The following is a 19,600-nucleotide window of genomic DNA, read 5'->3' on the forward strand; positions in this document are numbered from 1 at the left end:
AACTTACTGTAAAAACATGGAGTCTGTGTGTATGTCTTATCTTTCAAACGATCCCGCATGCGCAAAACAAGTCACACGCATACTCGTGCAAATGCTGATACTGAAAACTACTGCCAAGAGCTAAATCTACTGCTAACAATACAAATCATCCTCATAACCCTAAACTGTTGACTCTCATTTCAATTTAAAGAAAAGCTGTTCAGTTACATCTACTCCGTATAGAGGTTAGAGGTCAGGGTCTGTAGCTGGCAGTGATTCAGTGTCTCATTGGAAAACAGTCAAGCTGTGTGTGTGTGTGTGTGTGTGTGTGTGTGTGTGTGTGTGTGTGTGTGTGTGTGTGTGTGAAGACGGTCCCTCTAACATTTTGTCAGTGTTGTAGCTGCTACCAGAGGCGATCATAAATCCGTCCTCTCTGACCTCTGCCCTCCTCGGGCTTTATGGCCGGTCAGCCAGCGAGGGCAAAGCCTCGTTCATCACCTCGGCCGTATTTCATCTTTAACGTGGTGTCATCCTTTATGTCGCTAAAGTTTCCTCTCACTTGCAAAAAATACCTACAGAGAATATTCACCCCTGACACTTTCCATCAGGTCACCATTCTGTAGGTCTCTAAGTTTACTGTCTGTGCAAGACTCAGGTGATGGGATGTTGCTCTGATCCACTGACAGAGTCTGGGCACGCTGGAGGTCTGGCTGTAGCAATGGCTGCTGATACATTCACTATAATGTTTTTATTCTTATCCTTATTTTCTCTGGAGAAGGTGATGTTGGCTGTGTCATGGCTGAGAGCTTCACACCACTCAAGCAATTACAGTAAAACATATCTCAGTGCTCAAAAAGGTTTATAATGCTTATAATAATAATAATAATAATAATAATAATAATAATAATATAAATACATTAAAATCTTGAATCCTCATATTCCCCTGAAATGTCATTAAGCTGAAAGGTACAACAGCATTTTTTTCTCTCTGAATGACATCTGACCTCACAAGAAAAGCTTCACATTGGTACGAAGATGATTGACATTGTTTATTAGGCTACTTAATTAGGGATGCACCGAATTCAGATTTTTGGGGTTCGGCCAAACCAAATCCACTGGTTAAGATTCTGCCAAATCTGAAACCGAATACTGAATACCGAATCCTACTTCCATCCTCAGTCCATTAACACAGTAAACGCATTAATGAAGTAAAAGTACCTGAAGTTGCTGCATTTTGGCTGCTGTCTGTAGATTCCTTCATGCACAACTCGTATTCTTTCAGATGTTTCATAAGCAAATGTTGTAACAGCGGCGATGTTGTGTATTGTTTAGGGTCCTTGCCACCACGAGAGAAATCGGTATTGCATATTGAACATGTAGCTGGACTTGAATGGCCTTCTTTTGACTGAAAGTACTGCCAAACAACACTTTTTCTGCTCACGAGTTCCATTTTCACTTTCTCACAGCCTGCTGCATTGAACGCTCCACCTACATAAACACCTTCCCGTAATCAACGGTGGGGTCATTACGTCGACCAGCGTAGCGCAAGCGTAGGGTTCGGTTCGATGGAAAAAAAATTCTATGGTTCAGCAGAAACCAAACCCTGTCAAAAAGCCCAATATTCGGCCGAAGCCGAATCCTGGATTCGGTGCATCCCTGTACTTAATAACATGAACCAAAACCTTGATTACAAGTTTGTTGTTTATATGAACACAAATTCAGTATCGTCAAGAACCACAGTCTACAGCCAGGCTAGCAGCTCTGTGAGGCTAGTTGGGTATAGCAATGCATTGAGCTAAATGCTAACGTCAGCACAATAATATGCTCACAGTAACAATGCTAACATGATGTTGTTCAGCAGGTATGATGTTTGCCATTTCCCCTAATTAAGTCTATTTTGTTAGCATGCTAACATTGCTCACTAACACTTGAGCACAAAGTACAGCAGAGACTGATCGGACTGTTATTAGTTTTGCAGGTATTTAGTCAGAAACCAAAGCATGGACAAATTGAAAATTTGAAATGATAATAGTGCTACATTGAAAGTTAAGGGATGAGTTCATCCAGAAGGGAGCAGGATTAGCTGTCCATAATGTCATGGCAATTGATCCAATAGTTGACATATTTCACTAACAATCACAAATGTCAACCTTATAGTGGGGCTAGAAGACAAGTCATGAAATTACCAATATTAGTAGGATTTATCCTCTGGGGACCATGAATGTGAACATTTTATGAAAATCCAGTTGTTTTTTTTTCCCAGTCTGGACCATTTATGTGGGATACAGTATGCACGGTTGATGGTAATGACCATGCATGAGAATTCACTCATTCATTCATGGCACATTTTTTATTACAAAGATAAATTAATAAAAAAATGTAAAGGGACCCAGAGATTCTAAATAGCCTAGCTTCAACAAGAAAGTAAAGTGTACATGTTAACCATGTCCCCAGTTCTGTTATTATCAAAATTAAATCAGAACATCACTACACTGTGGACCAATAAGAAACCTTTTTCACAGAAGACAGATGTCGACATGTCATAGCAAGAAATGCATAGTTGTAATTATTAACATTAATAATGGATGCATTCCATTAAGGCAGTGCTTTTCAAATTGGGTACTAGCATCCCTAGGGGTACTTTGGAGTTCTGCAGGATGAACAGAGATTTTTTGAATGCATAATTCCTGAAATAATTAAACTATAATAATGAATTAAGTTAGTGATAGGCTAGCATTTAAGTGGTTTTCAGTTACAAGGTTGTTGTGTAGCCTAAACAGGAATAGCGTTTCACCTTAAATAGGCTTTCTTTTCTACCCAAAATGTTTTGAGCTGTTCAGGGGGTACTTGGCTAAAAGAAAATCTCAAATGGGATACATTATTGAAAAAAGTTTGAGAACCACTGCATTAAGGTGTTGCAGTTATCTCCCACCTGGTGTACCAATTTTCCAATCAGGGCGCCACCATAGACTGTACAAAATATGAACTTATGTCTCTGTGGTGTCACCAATAGGTTTCTGAAGAGCAAAAATGAAGCTCGAAGTGGGCGGCTCCAGGTGGCGCAGGCTGTTGCCATCTTAGCAGTGCCTGGGGTTGCCTATAGTCTCGCTTTGCCAGACCTTCCTCCACAGCGCTGCGGAGAAAATACAAATAGAACATGAACATGATAATATGATAAAAATATGACAATTGTCTGACAGGCAGCTGTGTGTGATGTTCACATTAAAGCCCTGATGATGTGTATTTCCTTACTCTGGCTTCTCTACGGAGAAAGTGGGTTCGTTCGTTTTTGTTTTTTTCCATCAGCAGTCGACCGCGTCTTTGATGTTTACCATCAGTGATACAGGGCTTTATGTCCCAATCTACAAAAAAAATATCTATAAATTGATATAGTATGAATTTTTGTTGGGAATCACCCAACATTGGTTCTTTGTTTGAGTTTCTTTGAAGCTGCTGAGCTTTGTTTCCCTGCTGGATTTCTGGCTTATACTTGTGTTTTGTTGATGTTGTTGTGGCTTTAAACTGCCTGAGCACCTGAGAGCTTCTGATTTATTCCACACGGTGTCTCTGAGCCGCTGGGGATTCAGTGCCGTGCTCAAGGGCATCTCAACAGAGGCTGTTAGCGCTCCTGTTATCGTCAGTAACATACATGTTGCTTGCGGCTCAGCTTTGGCTTCCTCTCTGTCAACTGATGCTCCCGCTCCACTATCAGTCATCTACAACTATGACATGTTCTATTTGACAGTCCATAAAACTCTGATTATGACATAATTCTTATTTTAATGATAAACCTACATTGGTAGTGATTGTATTTGCCATGGTGCCATGTGCCATATTTAATTGTCACCTAAAAAGGTTGAATACCCGGTTCAGGTCACGAGACATCCAAAGGAGGCTAAGTTACCATATGCAACACTTGAAATGCAACGATGCATCTGTAACCTATTCTCTTATTGTAAATATATTATCTGTCTGAGCAAAACATTCATCGCAACTATATGACCTCCCCATAAAGCTAACTCCTAGACCTTTACGACAGCAGGTGTGGTAAAAACACTACCGCTTTTGTCCAAAGCGGCCGCTGAAATCAACACAAACTGAAAGTGACATATAGTCACTTTAAGTACAGGATCTGAATACTTCTTCCACCACTGTCACAGACTGATATCTCAACAACTACTAGTTAGATTGCAGTCCCATTTCCCCATCCCATTCCTGCTCCCCTGAGGTAGAAACCTTTTTGATTTTAATTACCTCCTTGACCTTTTACACGAGCATCATCTTAAAGCCTGGAACAAACGTCAGCGGAAGGATTTCTGTTTGAAATGTCATTAAAAAAAAAAAAAGGTGATGAAAAAAAGTTTAAAAAGAAAGTGAATATTGTGGTGCCTGTGGCTGTGTTGTAGGCTGTGATGGATTGTGGTTTTCATTGAGAGAGACGACCGAATGGAGAGAGAAAGAGAGAGAAGGTGAAAGAGGTAGAGCGCCTCTCTCACACATTTTTCCTAATCTGTCTTTCCTCCGTCTCCTACCTCTCTCCTCCCTTTCTCTTTCTTCCACCTGCCTCTGGCTTTCTCTTACCCCTCCCTCTATCATCCTCTCACACCGCGACTTCTTTCTCTTCTTCCGCTCTCTCTTTCTCTCTCTTTGAAACACTTCCCTTTCCTCTCCATCCAAACGGCATGCTCCTCCTGTTTCCTATTTTCTCTCTCTCTCTCTCTCTCTCTCTCTCTCTCTCTCTCTCTCTCTCTGGCTCCAAGGTCGGGTTAATGAATGACAGAGCGTGTCATCAATTCCCTTTCTCCCTTTACACCTGTCATACACTCAGTCACACACACACACACACACACACACACACACGCACAAACATTGTGTATTGATTGGTACAGCAGTTTTTTCAGTTCAATAAAGCCACTTGGGGTTTAATTCTGGGGGCTTTTATATTGTAGCTGTGTGTCTTTATGTAAATAAAGAAATACTACCTATATAAATATAAACTAAGAGAAATTTTGCCTTTGATAATATTGCATATGTGTAACTCTTAGGACTTAAATACATGCATCTTTTATTTTGTTGTGTACAGTGTTTAATATCTTCTTCCCTCCACCTTTTTGTTTTTGTAAATGTGATTCAGAGTCTCCCATTGGTCAGATGCGTCCGCCCCATGGCAGCGCCACGCCTCAGAAGAATAGCAACCTGCTGGTCATCATCGTGGTTTCCGTGGGAGCCGTTACCGTGGTGGTGGTCGTCATCGTGGCGCTGATCTGCACGCGGCGCTCCTCAGCCCAGCAGAGGAAGTAAGATGTTTCATTAATCTGTGGGATGGCGGTACATTGCCGTCAGGGTAACGAGGCAGATGGGTAATGAGCTGCTGATTGTTTTGTGTTTTCGTAGAAAATGAGTCTCAACTGTGTTCTCGCCAACTGACACAGGGTCTGTCATTGTTTTTCCCAATCCCAAACCTGTGGTGAAGCGGACTTCTTAACACACATGGTTTCATTTCTTTTTTCTTAGTCCTTGTGTTGTCCTCCCGGCTAAAAACGTGTTGTAGGCATCAAATTCAAAATGAGGGAATATTTGCAAAAAAAAAAAAAAAGTTCTCAGTTTGAACATGAAATATCTTGTCTTTGTAGTGCATTCAATTGAATATAGGTTGAAAAGGATTTGCAAATCATTGTATTCTGTTTTTATTTACGTTTTACACAACGTCCCAACTTCATTGGAATGGTTTGCAAAAAACAAGATGTACAAGATGATTTCTTTCCCATTTCCTTCCTATTACGTTTTCCCCAAGGCATTCTATTATCAAATGGCATGAACAATAGTGCATATATCTGCCGTGAAATGGAAAACGAATGTCCCCGGGACCACTCCTAGGTTTGGGCTGAGCCCCGAATGCTTCTGTCTGGCTCGCCCCTCTGTTCCTCACCTAACTGGTCCTCTGTGCAGGAAGCGAGCGAGCCACAGCGCCAGTAAGAGGAAGGGCAGCCAGAAGGACCTGCGCCCTCCGGACCTGTGGATCCATCACGAGGAGATGGAGATGAAGAACATGGAGAAAGCTCCCAGCGTCGCCCCGTCCGCACGCGATTCGCCCACCCAGTCCTGCCAGGATCTCCCCCAGGTCGCACACAGCCAATCGGAGAGCCAGATGGGCAGCAAGAGCAGCAAGAGCAGCCACTCAGGTACAGGATGGCTTCCGAGTCATTTCTTTTTTTATCCACTTATTTATAATTCCACTTGTAATACTGTTTTATGTTTTCATTTTTATCAAGTGCAGGGTTTTCCCTGCCATGGACCTTTTTCGCAGCAGACATTTTGACTTGTCATAGTAGGCAAAGCACAGCTGGAATCGATAACCTTAACGATGGCTCAATTCCATCAAGTGTCATTACAGCCCAGTCTCATGGCAGTTTGTGAAATGGTTACGTTATTGAAGCTATTGATTCGTGAACAGGACACGATTATGACGTTTTCGTGTGGTGATTACGAATTTTAATTTAATGTATTATAAATGGGAAGCATATTTCGTGACGGTATGGAGTGGTATGAAAAGCAGAAATTCCGCGTAGGGAGGTTGGTCGGGTTGATGGATGGGTCAAACAATACAGGACTTTAACCCCGGAGAGCGGGGATCGCGTCCGGCGTGTTGCAGTACCTTTCCGCGTTATTCTCTTCCTAACCACAACCGTCCCGTTGTTTTCTGCGTGTGACGGTTCCGTTTAATTTCCCCGTCGTGGCGTTTAATTTCCCCGTTGTTGCGTCCCCCAGAGCAGCCCAGTGTCATGGCAGTTCGTGAACTGTACACGAAATAAACGAGAAAATCATGACCTGTACACAAATCAATAAATCAAAATAACGTACTGGCGTGAGACCGGGTTGCCCAGTAAGCTATTTCATTGAGTCAGCATGCACAACACCAGGGCCTCTCCTAAGTGGAATGCAGCCATCATTAATGGGTTTGAATACACCTGTGCTTTTCCTACTATGACATGTCAACATGTCTGCTGTGAAAAAGGTCTATTATAAGGTTAAGGTGCAGCACCCGAGTCATTTTGGGCAGCACCTTAGCCGAATGAATGTAACTAAAAGACTTTTCTCACATCTAATGATTGTAGTTGGACTTCTTTAGCAAGTTTTCTTTAGAAGGTGAAGCTTTTCGAGTGTTATTTATTTATTTATTACCTGCTCGAGCTTTTCCAATGTTTTAGTCACAGATATGGGAATAATGATGTGAAATTGCATTTTCTTTTTCTTATTAAAAAAAAGTCACTTTTTTCCCCTTAACCCCCCCTGCCCAATATGTGCACCTAAGTCTTCCAAAAACCTTGGGAAACCACTGAAGTGTATCTTCCTTTATTTATTTTTTCTATGATTTGATTTGGGTGTTTTTCTTTAGATGCAGATTTCATGTTTGGGTTCATCAGTTGGAATGATAAAATCCATTTATAACCTGGATGCTAAATATCTAAATTATATAAATATATAAATAATATGCTAAATGTCTTCTTTTGTTCATTGCTATAGTGCTAAATCATTAATAGCCATTAGGGGGCTTGATTACATTCACTCTATAATAAAGCCTTCCTAGGAGTAAAGACTCATTAAGATTACAAATCGTATTCAAGAGTGTCCTAACTGACACAGGCAGCAGCACAAATAAAATTTCAGCCATAAAAACATATAACAATTTAAAGATTGGCCTCGAAGGAGAAGCAGAGTTGTTTCTTAATGATACATGATTCGTCGTGGGTGTAAGTAACTATATAGAAATGATTTCTCCCAGTAGAAAAATTCTCTTTTGACGTCTTAAAGAAGGGAGAGAACATGTTTGAATCCCTGTTTTCATATTTTATTGTTTTGCTGTTCCAGGGGCGGACGGTGACGAGGCGTCCAGCTGTATCTCCACTCTGGAGCGCTCCCTGGCTGCCAGGAGGGGGACACGGGGAAAAATGATGATTCCTATGGACTCACAGCCGAGCAACACACGTAAGTCACACAACTCTCTCTGTGTGTGTCTCAAAGGAACGCCTCCCACCGACTTTTTCTTTGCACAAAGGTTTTCAGCATCCAATAAGAGAAATGGTGGTTTTGCATTGTCACTTTTGGCCACGCTGAGTCAAACCCCGCTTATTTGCGTTTACATAACCCGGGTCAAGTTCAGCCCTGACAAAACGTAGCAACACGTTTTTATAAAGCTGAAACGGGGGTGCGTTGAACACTCTGCGATGTGCACAAGCGCTCTGCCTTTTTTATTACCACGGGTTTACAGACACGTCTCTGGTGATTGGGTATCAGCTGTGACACCGCCAATAAACGAGAGACACACCCACCAAACGAGAGAAAACAGAACACAAAGCCCGTTTCACACCGTTCCGTTGAAACCAGGAACCCGAAGCAAAACGGTGCACACCGTTTAGAGATTAAACATGTCCCAGTTCAAACACGCAGAGCGGTGCCGAGTCTCGCTCAGTCGTGCACGAGATGGACCATCTCTGGAGTCCAGCCAAAGGGCCCCCGACCCGCCTCTGAGCTGTTACAGTGAAATCTCGCCGACTGTGGCCAACGCATGGCTGTGACAACCCGCCTTCTCCCACTCAAACAAGCGTGCGTTGTGAGTGTCAACTCCTGTCTGTGCAGGAGACCAGAGAGAAAGTCTCTGTGTTCAGGTCTCCGTACTTTTGTAGCTTCTTACTGAATCTTTGTGGTTTGAAGTTTACTTTCTCCCGTGCGTCCCTGTTTGTAGGGGCTAAAATAGTCTCGCTTTGCCAGACCTTCCATCACCACGGCGCTGCCGAGGATGGTCTGGCTAGTCCGCACATCATTCCGGGATGGGAGAAAAACATGCTCTGGTTTATTGGCATTTCTTTAAACCAATCACAATCGTCTTGGGCTGTGTTAAGCTCTGCACGGAGCCGCTGTGCAACAGAAAACTCAGATTGGACAGATAGTCTAGCCATCTGTCTGGATTTACCCTGCAGAGATCTGAGGAGCAGTTAACCATAGTCCTCAGAAATCCACTGGAGTTTAAAACGCCAACACAAACAAAGCGGAAGAAAAGCGACATCCAGCCGAAAATGAGGGACATCCGGCGGAATTTCCGGCTGCACCGGAACTATCACGTAAATGAAACGCCGTCTATATAGACTAGGGCTAAAGCATCTACAGCCATGCTAGCAGCTCTGTGAGGGTACTTAGGCACAGCAGAACGTTGAGCTAACATCAGCTACTAACATACTCACAATGACAAGGCTAACCAGCAGATGTTATGCAGGAATCATATTTAGCACCATTAGCCATTGCTAACCACCATTTGCTAATTAGCAGTGAACACAAATGTTGTGAATGTTTGTGAATTGACTCTCGATCGGTCGCTGCAGCCTGTGGCTCGATTGTTTCATATTGTTTGATATTGAGTTTGATGCCTAACAAAGGGTTTTGATCGAGACATTGCACTTTCACCACATTTAGTGCTGACGGTGGGTGTGACTCTGACATAGCTTAATAGCTTAAAAAAAGTGCTTTTAATATTGTGAATTAATCACATGCGTAATGTGTTTCATACTAAATGTGTTTCATACATAATGTGTTTCACACGTAGGGCCCTATCTTGCACCCGGCGCAGTGCAGCACAAAGCCCGACGCGAGTGTCTTTGCTAGTTTAAATTTGATGCAGTTGTCAGTTTCCCGTCCAGGGCCCGCGTCGGTTAAATAGCAAATGCAACTGCGCCCATCTGTGGCCCATGGGCGTGCTGGTCTTACAGGGAGGTGTGTTCAGGTGCATTCTGGGCGTGCTGGTCTTACAGGGAGGTGTGTTCAGGTGCATTCTGGGCGTATTGCTATCTTGAGGCAGTGGTAAGTGAACGCAACATTAACCAACAAAAACCTGGTCTAAAGTCAATAGCGCAGCATTTCATTGTTATTTTAACAACAAATTAGTAAAATGCGCCTAGGCTTACGTATGCCCAGCGCGCACACTCTATGCATGTTACACACACACACACAGGGAAGCGCAGCAGCACACAAACATGCAAAAGATTACAAATAAGAAATATTACAGTGCTAATCCGCCATCATAATATGAAATGACACTCTGATTGGTTTATTGCATGTTACGGCCGAAATGCACCTCTGATTAATGAAGACACTAAGTATAACCCTTTTGAACCATGCGCCTGGCACACGGACCCTTTTTTTCTGCGTCAAACTAGCAAAAGTGGATTTGGACACGCCCTAAACGCACCTACACCAGGCGCTGCCATGAAATGTACGAAATGTGTTTTAATACGTGGTAAATTCCCGTGGTCCTTTGTAAGGACAGTTTTGTGCCCTGAAGAGGTCCACTAGGGCTGGACATTTGATTTTCAAATATTTTTTGTTTTTTTTTAAACTTGCATGCAGGCTGAAATTGTGAAATAGTGTTGTTTTGTCGCTATGAAGCCGCTAGCTGCTGGCAAATTTATGCAGCACTATGTCGTCCATCTCAGCCAATAACAGAGAAATGTAGAGTTACAAGAGAGGTTATATTGGAGCAGCCTGCTGTCGTCTTCAGGGGAATTGATAAAGGTTATTCAGTCAGACAACTCACGTGTGAAATGTTTATCACGACAGCAGAACATTGTGTTTGGCGGCAGTTTGGGTTTACATGAGATATTGGGGAGTAATGATAAAGTAGCTTCCCCCCTGGCCGGAGCCTGCAGGTGGATGCTGGGGGGGTGGTGATGGGGCTGAAAGCAGGCAGCGATACAGGTGCAGGGCAACAGCAGCATTGGCAAGGCGTAGATGGGGAAATTGTGCAGTTTAAATAGGGGGTGTACTTGGTAAATGATACGGAGAGTGAGTCATGTCACGTGTGTGTACAGCAGTGAAGCTCGAGTCGACTGCCTGAGCTAGCTCGCAGGCGTCGCACCATTAATGGCATAATGCCAATACAGCGAGGCGCCGGCTGGCTGAGCATTCATTCACACACACTGCATCTGTAGTCACTCGTCAGACAGTCAGGTAAAAACGTAGGTCTTTTTTTTTGGTTTGTTTTGAATGCCTGCAAGTCCAAATCAACTTTTGGAGAATAGTATATTCACTATTGAAATGCAGCATCGAAGCTCAAAAAATGGTATTTGGTACAGCCCTAAAGTCCACAGATCCTCATTAAATACTTGCACAGATTCCTCAATCCAGGACCAGACCCAACATCAACTAAATTAGGCTTGATATTGTGGCTCAGGGTTCTTCCTGTTGGTGCATTGAAGGTCACATGACATGTCTGCGGCAGTAGGGTGTTTTGGGATGACGATGATAGCGAGACAGTTCATCTCTCTCTTCCTCTCTGTTTGTCTCTGGGTGTTTGGGATGTAAAAAGTCAAGTTGTGAGGTTGAGGGAAGAGAGAGCACACGCACGCACACACACACACACACACACACACACACACACACACACACACACACACACACACTCACTGAAAATGTCGCACTTACACACACTTTCTAACACAGATAATTAGCCTGTATGTTCCTTCAGACCGACTCAGAGGACAGACGCAAGAAGATCTGACGTACTGTAGAGTGAATGGGGAGAGAAGGAAGAACATGGGAAATACAACAAAAAGAGAGAGATGGAGAGAAAGAGCGAGAGAGAGATGAAGAAGAAATATGAGAAAGAGAGAGTCAGCAGAAGTTTTGCTCTGAATCCACGGTAAAGCTTGGGTAGGCAGTTTTTTTGGAAAAGGCAAAACAAAAACCTCAATAATTTGAAAATCCAGCCCTTCTCCTGCAGCTCTCCCCTCTCTGTCTGCTGTGGAGTCAGGTCTGACTACACCACAGATGCATTCTGGCATAGGTGGGGAAAACAAACACTCTGGGTTGTTTGCGTTTCTTTGAACCAATCACAATCGTCTTGGTTGGCTCCGGACGCAGCGACCGTAGCTCTGCTAAAGTCTCGGGAAGGAACTTGTTTCGGTGGAACATTTGCATCCCGATAAAAGGAAACGCCACGTACAATATTAAATGAAGTTGACTGCTCACACAACACAGTTAGGCTACGTGAGCTAAAGGCTAAACTATTAGCAACATTCTCTCTCCATCCGCTTCAATTCAGTTCAATTCAATTTGATTTATAGTATCAAATCATAACAGGAGTTATCTCAAGACACTTTACAGATAGAGTAGGTCTAGACCACCCTCTATAATTTACAAAGACCCAACAATTTCCAACGAGCAAGCATTTGGTGCAACAGTGGCGAGAAAAAACTTCCTTTTAGGCAGAAACCTCGGACAGACCCAGACTCTTGGTGGGCGGGTATCTGTCGCTGCCGGTTTGGACACAGATACTGATACAGATATACATACAGAAATATGTAGCAGTTATAGTAACAATCAAGATAGTGGAACTATGACTAGAAATAATAGTTGTAGCAGTTCAGGGCGTAGCGGTGCAATGTGGGGAGTAGCAGGGCGTAGTAGGGCAAAGCAGGGCGTAGCAGGGCGAAGTAGGGCACAGCAGGGTGTAGTAGGGCGAAGCAGGGCACAGCAGGGCGTAGTAGGGCGAAGCAGGGCACAGCAGGGCGTAGTAGGGCGAAGTAGGGCACAGTAGGGCGAAGTAGGGCACAGCAGGGCGTAGTAGGGCGAAGTAGGGCACAGCAGGGCGTAGTAGGGCGAAGTAGGGCTCAGCAGGGCGTCGAAAGTATCCTGTCACGGGCTACATTTTCTAAAGCCTGAAAACAGAGCAAGGAGGAGGTGCAGAAATCTAGCTTTCTCATAGACAAATTGAGTTGCAATTAGGACTGCACACTATATCGTTGTCATATCGTCATCGCAATATCAACTGGCGCAATATACACATTGCAAAAGGCTGCGACATTTTGCGAAAGACACATTTTTTGTGTCAGTTGAAAGAAAATATCAGTAGAAAACTGCACTTTAACTGTTATTCTTTCATGTCATGTCTTTTATATTCATTTCAATGTTCAACTTGTTCAATTAATAAATGTTGGAATGTATTTCCTTTTGATTTGTTTTAAATTCAACTAGTAATTTGTTGTATTTTAGCACTGAAAGTAGATGAAATGCAGAACTGAGTACACTTTAATATCTGTTTGTTTATCGCAAGTAATATCGTTATCACGATATTCAACGTTATCGCATATTTTCCTCATATTGTGCTGCCCTAGTTGCAATATGCAGAAATTCTTATTAGTTATTATGGAATTCTTGCCCAATGATGCCAGAAGAAAACTGCCTACCCCAACTTGAAGTGTCCGTTTAAAGTGTGTAAATGGGTTCATTAATGTGTGTGTGTGTGTGTGTGTGTGTGTGTGTGTGTGTGTGTAAGTCCAGATCAATGCTAATGTGCAGCATCTGGGCTCCTGCAGTGGCTGAATGATCTTCAGTCACATGTGAGGTTTTTAATTAGACACAAGTAAACACAACATGTTATTATCTGTTTACTTCCAGTCAAATGACACTAGTTTGTATTTGTACTTTGAAATCACACCCATTGTTTGGAGTATTGGTCTGTTAATCAATGGAATTTTAATTTAGAAGCATTCCAGTTCTGGAAGATGGATTAAAATGTATCTGCAGCTGTTGTCAGAGCAAGAGTCCTTAAGCCCAAACCTTCAAAATTGCAGTTTATGATTATTATTACAGTTATTTGGGTCATGGCCAACAGGTTTTAGGGTGAACCAGTGTTACTCAAGATAACTTCATCCAGGATTATTTTTAGATACAGGAATTTGTTTACCAGCATGTTAACAGGGTTGCCCGATGGCCGGGGGCAAGTAAAACGCCATATCGGGCAAGTAAATATAACATCCCACTTGAAGGGGTTTCAATAATTTTTTCCGATCATCATTGTATCATAAATTACGTTATACAGGATTGGATCCTGCTTACAGTTCCACAATGATGTCCTGGTCTTTTAAAAAAACGTCCTACAACATTTGCAGTTATTTTAGGTTTGGGCTGTGGTCTCTGCTGTGTGTTCCAGTGCTAATTTTTGGCCAAGACGAAGGAGATGTTGGCCGACGTGAGGCGACGACCACATTCGGCCATCGTCGCAATTAGTTCCTTGCCGTCGGCTTGGTGTGTCATGGCCTTTAGAAACCTATAAATACAAATGTTCCAGCTCAAACTCTTTGACATAGTGGAAATGAGGGTTTCTAAAAATGAAAAACTAATAACTTATAAAAAAAGTATTTGTATAGGGGCCAGTAAATATTGACTTCAACGACCGGGCAAGTGAAAAAAAAAACTAAATGTTGAACCCTGATAACCTGAATTACTGAATTACTCCGCTGTTCACGGTGGACATAGCGGTGTGTGTGTGTGTGTGTGTGTGTGTGTGTGTGTGTGTGTGTGTGTGTGTGTGTGTGTGTGTGCGCGTGTGTGTGCGTGTGTTCCTGTTTAACTACATTCGTGGGGTCCAAAAACTGGGAGTCCAGTATACTTGTGGGGTCCAGACAGCTTTGTGGAGCCAAAATGCTGGACCCCACAACTTTAAAGGGCTGTTTGAGAGTTAAGACTTGGTTTTAGGGTTAGAATTAGGTTCTGGTTAGGGTGAGGATAAGGGTTAAGGTTCGGCATTTAGTTGTGATGGTTAAGGTTAGGGTAAGGGGCTTGGGAATGCATTATGTCAATGACGGGTCCCCACGAAGATAGAGAGACGTACGTTTGTGTGTGTGTGAGTATGTGTGCGCAGTCACATCACTCTGAGCTGAAAGTTTCTGTCTGTCTTTAAGTATTTTTGTCCTCCTTTTTCTCCCGTTCTAATTCTTCTCCTCTATTGTGTTGTTGTTTACTGCATCTGCAACAAAGTGATGCTGCTGCACTGAACAGCAACAATTAGGTTACAACTCTGGGTGCTCTCTCCCAGAGAGTGTGAGTCAGCGGGTGACTGAAATTGTTTCTAGCATGTGACAAGCCCTCCTGTGTTTTTACATAAATGTGTGTGTGATACTGTATGTGGGTCACAGTAAAACAGGAAAAGCCTTCAGGTTTCCTCTGCAGACACACAGACCGGTCCTCTCCTCGGATCTATTTTTCTCTCTTTCTATCCGTTTCGCTGTGTCATGTTTCACACGTCATAACCTTTTTTATATTTGAGACATACATACATATTGTGTGGCTATTGTTATGACTAAAGACATTCAGACTTTCATGCTATTATGCATTTACTAACATTTATTTACGCACAACGACAGGTTTTTGTAAAAAGACACAATGTCAGGATTGCGTAAAATGGGTGGATTTTGTTGGTGTAATATTGCAAGAACTGAACCAAAGTGCAGCCTCTTGCAGAGAGTGTGGGATCAGTTTATCCTGTGTTCATTTTTTCAAATGTCTGCAGGGTCTGCACTCTCTAGCTCTGCTTCTGTCTCTCCCTCTCTCTGTTTCTTCTGAAGCAGCTCAAGGCTTCTTCACCTCTTCCCTCTGTTGCCTCATCTCGACAGACCTACTGATCTCTTTATCTACCTTCTGTTTTTATCTCTTTGTGTCTGCTGTCTGCTTTTTCTCTCCCTCCTGTCTCTGTTCCTACCACTTTGTTTCACTTTTTCATCTCAGTGTACCTGTGTTTTCAAGAAGTGTGATCAAGATTTGATCCACTTACCATCTCCATTCTCGGCCTTTGTGTTTTTTACTGTCTATCTTTTTTTAGTTTGTTTTTGTCATCTAACTTTAATCTCTCTCTCTCTCTCTCTCACACACTCACACACACACACACACACACACACACACATTAACCTGTAGCTCACTGCACCAAAATCATCAATATTCTCAGTCAATAACGGTATTGATTAGACTTGCTCATCTCTGGTTGTCTCGCTGCTGTAATCAAACCCTGCTTCTCTTTAAATGATCACAGCAAAATACAATAAAAAGACACACACACACGCACGCACACACACACGCCTCTTAAACCTGCTGATCACAGCCTTGCTGCCATTTGTCGATACTTTCCAATCATTACTGGTATTGATCAGGGTTTAGTAGAATCAGATTGCATGGTTCGAAGCGAGGAAGCAGGAGGCGGAAGAAAACTATCCCTCCCTTTCTGTCTTCTTCTATCAGTCACTTAGAATTCAATTGAAAAAGATGTATTGACATGTGTGTCAATAAAGAGTATTACAGACATTCAGTCAGTGTTAGCAGCGTAACAGAAACTGAGAAAAAGGATGGTTGAAGTCAGTTTTGGATGATGACTCATGGCATTTCATAACGTAGCCTGGACAGCTGCCTACTGAAAAATGATGCTCACTGCCTTTAAGGGGTCTGGTCGTCAACATTTATTTAGAACTGGACCTTTAGTGAAGGAGGTCAGAGAGGTACTGTGGGGCCAGGGCATGGAGGGATTTGTAGGTGAGGAGGAGGATTTTATATTTGATGCAGGACTTTATTGGGAGCCAGTGAAGGTGGATGAGGGTTGGGGAGATGTGCTGCCAGGTCTTGGTGTGGGTGAGGACCCTGATGGCAGAGTTTTGGACATACTGGAACCTGTTTTGCTGGGGTCCCCAGACAGGACTGCATTGCAGTAGTCCAAACGGGAGGTAATAAAAGCATGTATGAGGGTTTCTGTCACGAAGTGGGGAGTGATGGCCGGAGTCCGGAGATGTTTTTGAGATGAAAAAAGGCTTACTTGGTGATGGAGTTGATGTGAGTATAGAAAGAGAGGGTGGAGGCCAGGATTACACCAAGGTTGCGGACCTCAGAGGATGGGCAGATGGTGCACCCGTCAACATCCAGGATGAGATCTCCAACCTTCCAGAGCAGCGCCTTGGGGGCCACAACCAAAGGTTTTATTGCTGTTCAGTTTGAGTAGGTTGGTTGACACCCAGGCTTTGACGTCATGCAGATAGTTGACCAGGGAGAGGGGGGGAGCTGAGTGGATGGTTTGGTGCCGATATAGAGCTGTGTATCATCAGCGTAGGAGTGGAAACTGAGACCATGTTGCCGGATAATCTGACCAAGGGGGAGCATGTAGATGGTGAAGAGGATGGGTCCAAGCACAGAGCCTTGAGGCACGTCTTGGGACTGGGTGTATATATATATATATGTGTGGATATAGACTGGGTCTATATCCACGAAGTTCCACTTCTGGGATTGCTCTCGTTCTGCCGGAAATTCCGCTGGATGTCACTATTTTCAGATGTCTGTCACCTTCCGCTTTCTTTGTGTTGTAATTTTGGACTCTGGTGGATTTATGAGGACTATGGTTAACTGCTCCTCAGATCTCTGCAGGGTAAATCCAGACAGCTAGCTAGACTATCTGTCCAATCTGAGTTTCTGTTGCACGACTGAAACCACTTTTGAACGTACATATATTCCACAAAAACAAGTTCCTTCCCGATGGTATTTTGGAGCGGCACTGTGGCTCCACAGCGCTGCAGAGAAAGGTCTGGCAATGCGAGACTACTGACTGGGTTACTGACTGTGTTGTTGTTGTGTTTCAGCGGTGGTCAGTGCCATCCCAGTGCCAGCTCTGGACTCTTCCCAGTATCCAGGGATTCTGCCTTCCCCTTCCTGCGGCTTCACTCACAACAAGTTCAGCCTGAGACCGATGCCTTTCCCAAGCCTGACCGTGGACAGAGGCTACACTCCAGGTACTGCAATACTACTACTACTACTACTACTACTACTACCACTTACTGAGAAAACTACTAATACTAGTGTAGAGACAGAGATGCATGCCAGCTTTTGTCCATATGTGAAATACATTTTCAGGGTTCAACTCAGAGGTTTTCTTTCACTCGTCCGGTCGGGCAAGTAAAAATAAATTCTAATTGTCTGAAGTAAATTTTTTCCTGGCCCCTATTTTTTTCCAATTAAAAATGTTGAAAAAATGTCAGAAAATGATGAAAAAAAATCAAACGTTGATAGCATTAAAAGTGTAGAAGCGCCAACTCAATTCTAGAATGGCCCACAGCACATTCAAATCAAATTATTAGCATACGATGTGTGTTTTTAAAATACTGCTATAGTATGACGTTTGATGGTAAATCTGCCCCCCTTATCATGGTCTGAATCAAAATCAGAAAAGGGGTTTATTGCGAAAGTAAGTTACACTTGCAAAAATTTGGTTAGTGCATACTAAACAATAATATGAAATGAACAATAAATACAGTGACAAATATATAGAAAATAGCTGTTTAAAATAAGAAAATGGAGGCTGAATGGATTGAGTGCAGAATGTGCAAAGAATATATATAGTACGTGCAATGAATGGAACGCCGTTTAGTTCAGTCTGTTACACATTAGAAGGGCTATTTTCACATTTCCATTAGCAAAAGTTGCGGATAGTACCTGGTACTTTCTTTGTTACCACCTCGAGGTTGAGATTCCATGCGAGCTGAGCCGACGCTAAAAGGAGGAGTTAAAACACTGCAGACCACTGATTGGTGCAGAAGGAAATACTGCACAAACCTGCCATTTCTAATCTACGGTCAATAGCGACTACAATGTGTTATATTCACTTGACCAAATTTTTTAAAACTATGGCGTACACTACTCATACTGTGCTGTACAGTGGAAACACGGCATAGGGAGCAGGACTTTTACATAGCCAAAAATACTACAAAACTACTAGTAGAGAGGGAAAATATACCACAGTAGCTACTACTACTGATTTACTATTATTCAGAGTTTCAGCTGGGTCTTAAAAAGTCTAAAAAGAGTCTAAAATTTCAAAATGAAAAGTGTAGCGTTCTAGGTTCTAAAGTACAATTCCGGCGCAAAACGAACCTAGGGGTTAATAACAGATGTGTACCCACTCTGTCGTTCTCTGGGACATGTTTTCATGCTAATCAAATTTGTTTGTAGCTTGAAACAAGCTAGCGCTGATTAGCTTACAATGCTAGTATTCGGGGCACAGGGAAAGTAAAAACAAATCGCTATTTAAACCACTAAAAAGGCTCAACATATCACCACACTTCAACGGTAGCATAATGAGGGTCCCTAAATGTTAACCGAAGCATTGAGAACTTTGTAAGTGTACAGACAGTTTATTAAAAAGATAGATTTGCGTTCTCGTATACAGGCGGCCACCGTCTTGGGAGCTACTGTCTTTCTAAACTATCTTTTTAATAAACTGTCTGTACACTTACAATGTTCTCAATGCTTGTCCTTTAAATTATTTTAAACTGGTCTTAATTTTCCTACGTCCATGTAGCACTCCCTCTAATGCTCATTGAAATGTTCACCCAGCGGTTTAGAATTTAATTCTGTGGTGTTGTAGTTCTTTCTGTCCAAATATAATTTGCTGTATTATGACTACAAATGAGACCAACATGCAACTTAAATTGCAGCCACTCTAGACACCATTCCTATAATGCTGATGAGGAAATCTGAGAATTATTTCAAGCAATGTTTCCGGACTCTAATTTTTTTTATGTTGGTGGTAGAGGTCTTAAATTTCATTCATAATGGTCTTAAAAAGGTCTTAAAAACCAACTGTTATTGCCATGGTAATGATTATTATTAATGTATACCTATTGTAACTGGTGATGCCATTGCTATGACCACTGCAACAGTTCAAAAATAAATAACATTACATGTAACAATTATTACAACCTCAACCTTTCATAAATACAACAGGGCTTACACTGCAACATCTTAATCTTTTCAGCTCTCCCTC

The 19,600-nt window shown here is 42.6% G+C and overlaps 1 protein-coding gene across 1 annotated transcript in view; it reads left to right on the forward strand.

The window, feature by feature from the left end:
- Positions 1-19,600, forward strand: part of dcc (DCC netrin 1 receptor) — a 304,524-nt gene that overhangs the window by 237,943 nt on the left and 46,981 nt on the right. The window contains exons 23-26 of the mRNA XM_078271664.1: positions 5,114-5,276; positions 5,929-6,161; positions 7,849-7,965; positions 17,421-17,570. Of these exons, the coding sequence (XP_078127790.1) occupies positions 5,114-5,276; positions 5,929-6,161; positions 7,849-7,965; positions 17,421-17,570 (663 nt within the window). The remainder of the gene's footprint in view (positions 1-5,113; positions 5,277-5,928; positions 6,162-7,848; positions 7,966-17,420; positions 17,571-19,600) is intronic.

This window comes from Sander vitreus, chromosome 16 (assembly GCF_031162955.1).
Source record: "Sander vitreus isolate 19-12246 chromosome 16, sanVit1, whole genome shotgun sequence".
Lineage (NCBI taxonomy): Eukaryota > Metazoa > Chordata > Actinopteri > Perciformes > Percidae > Sander > Sander vitreus.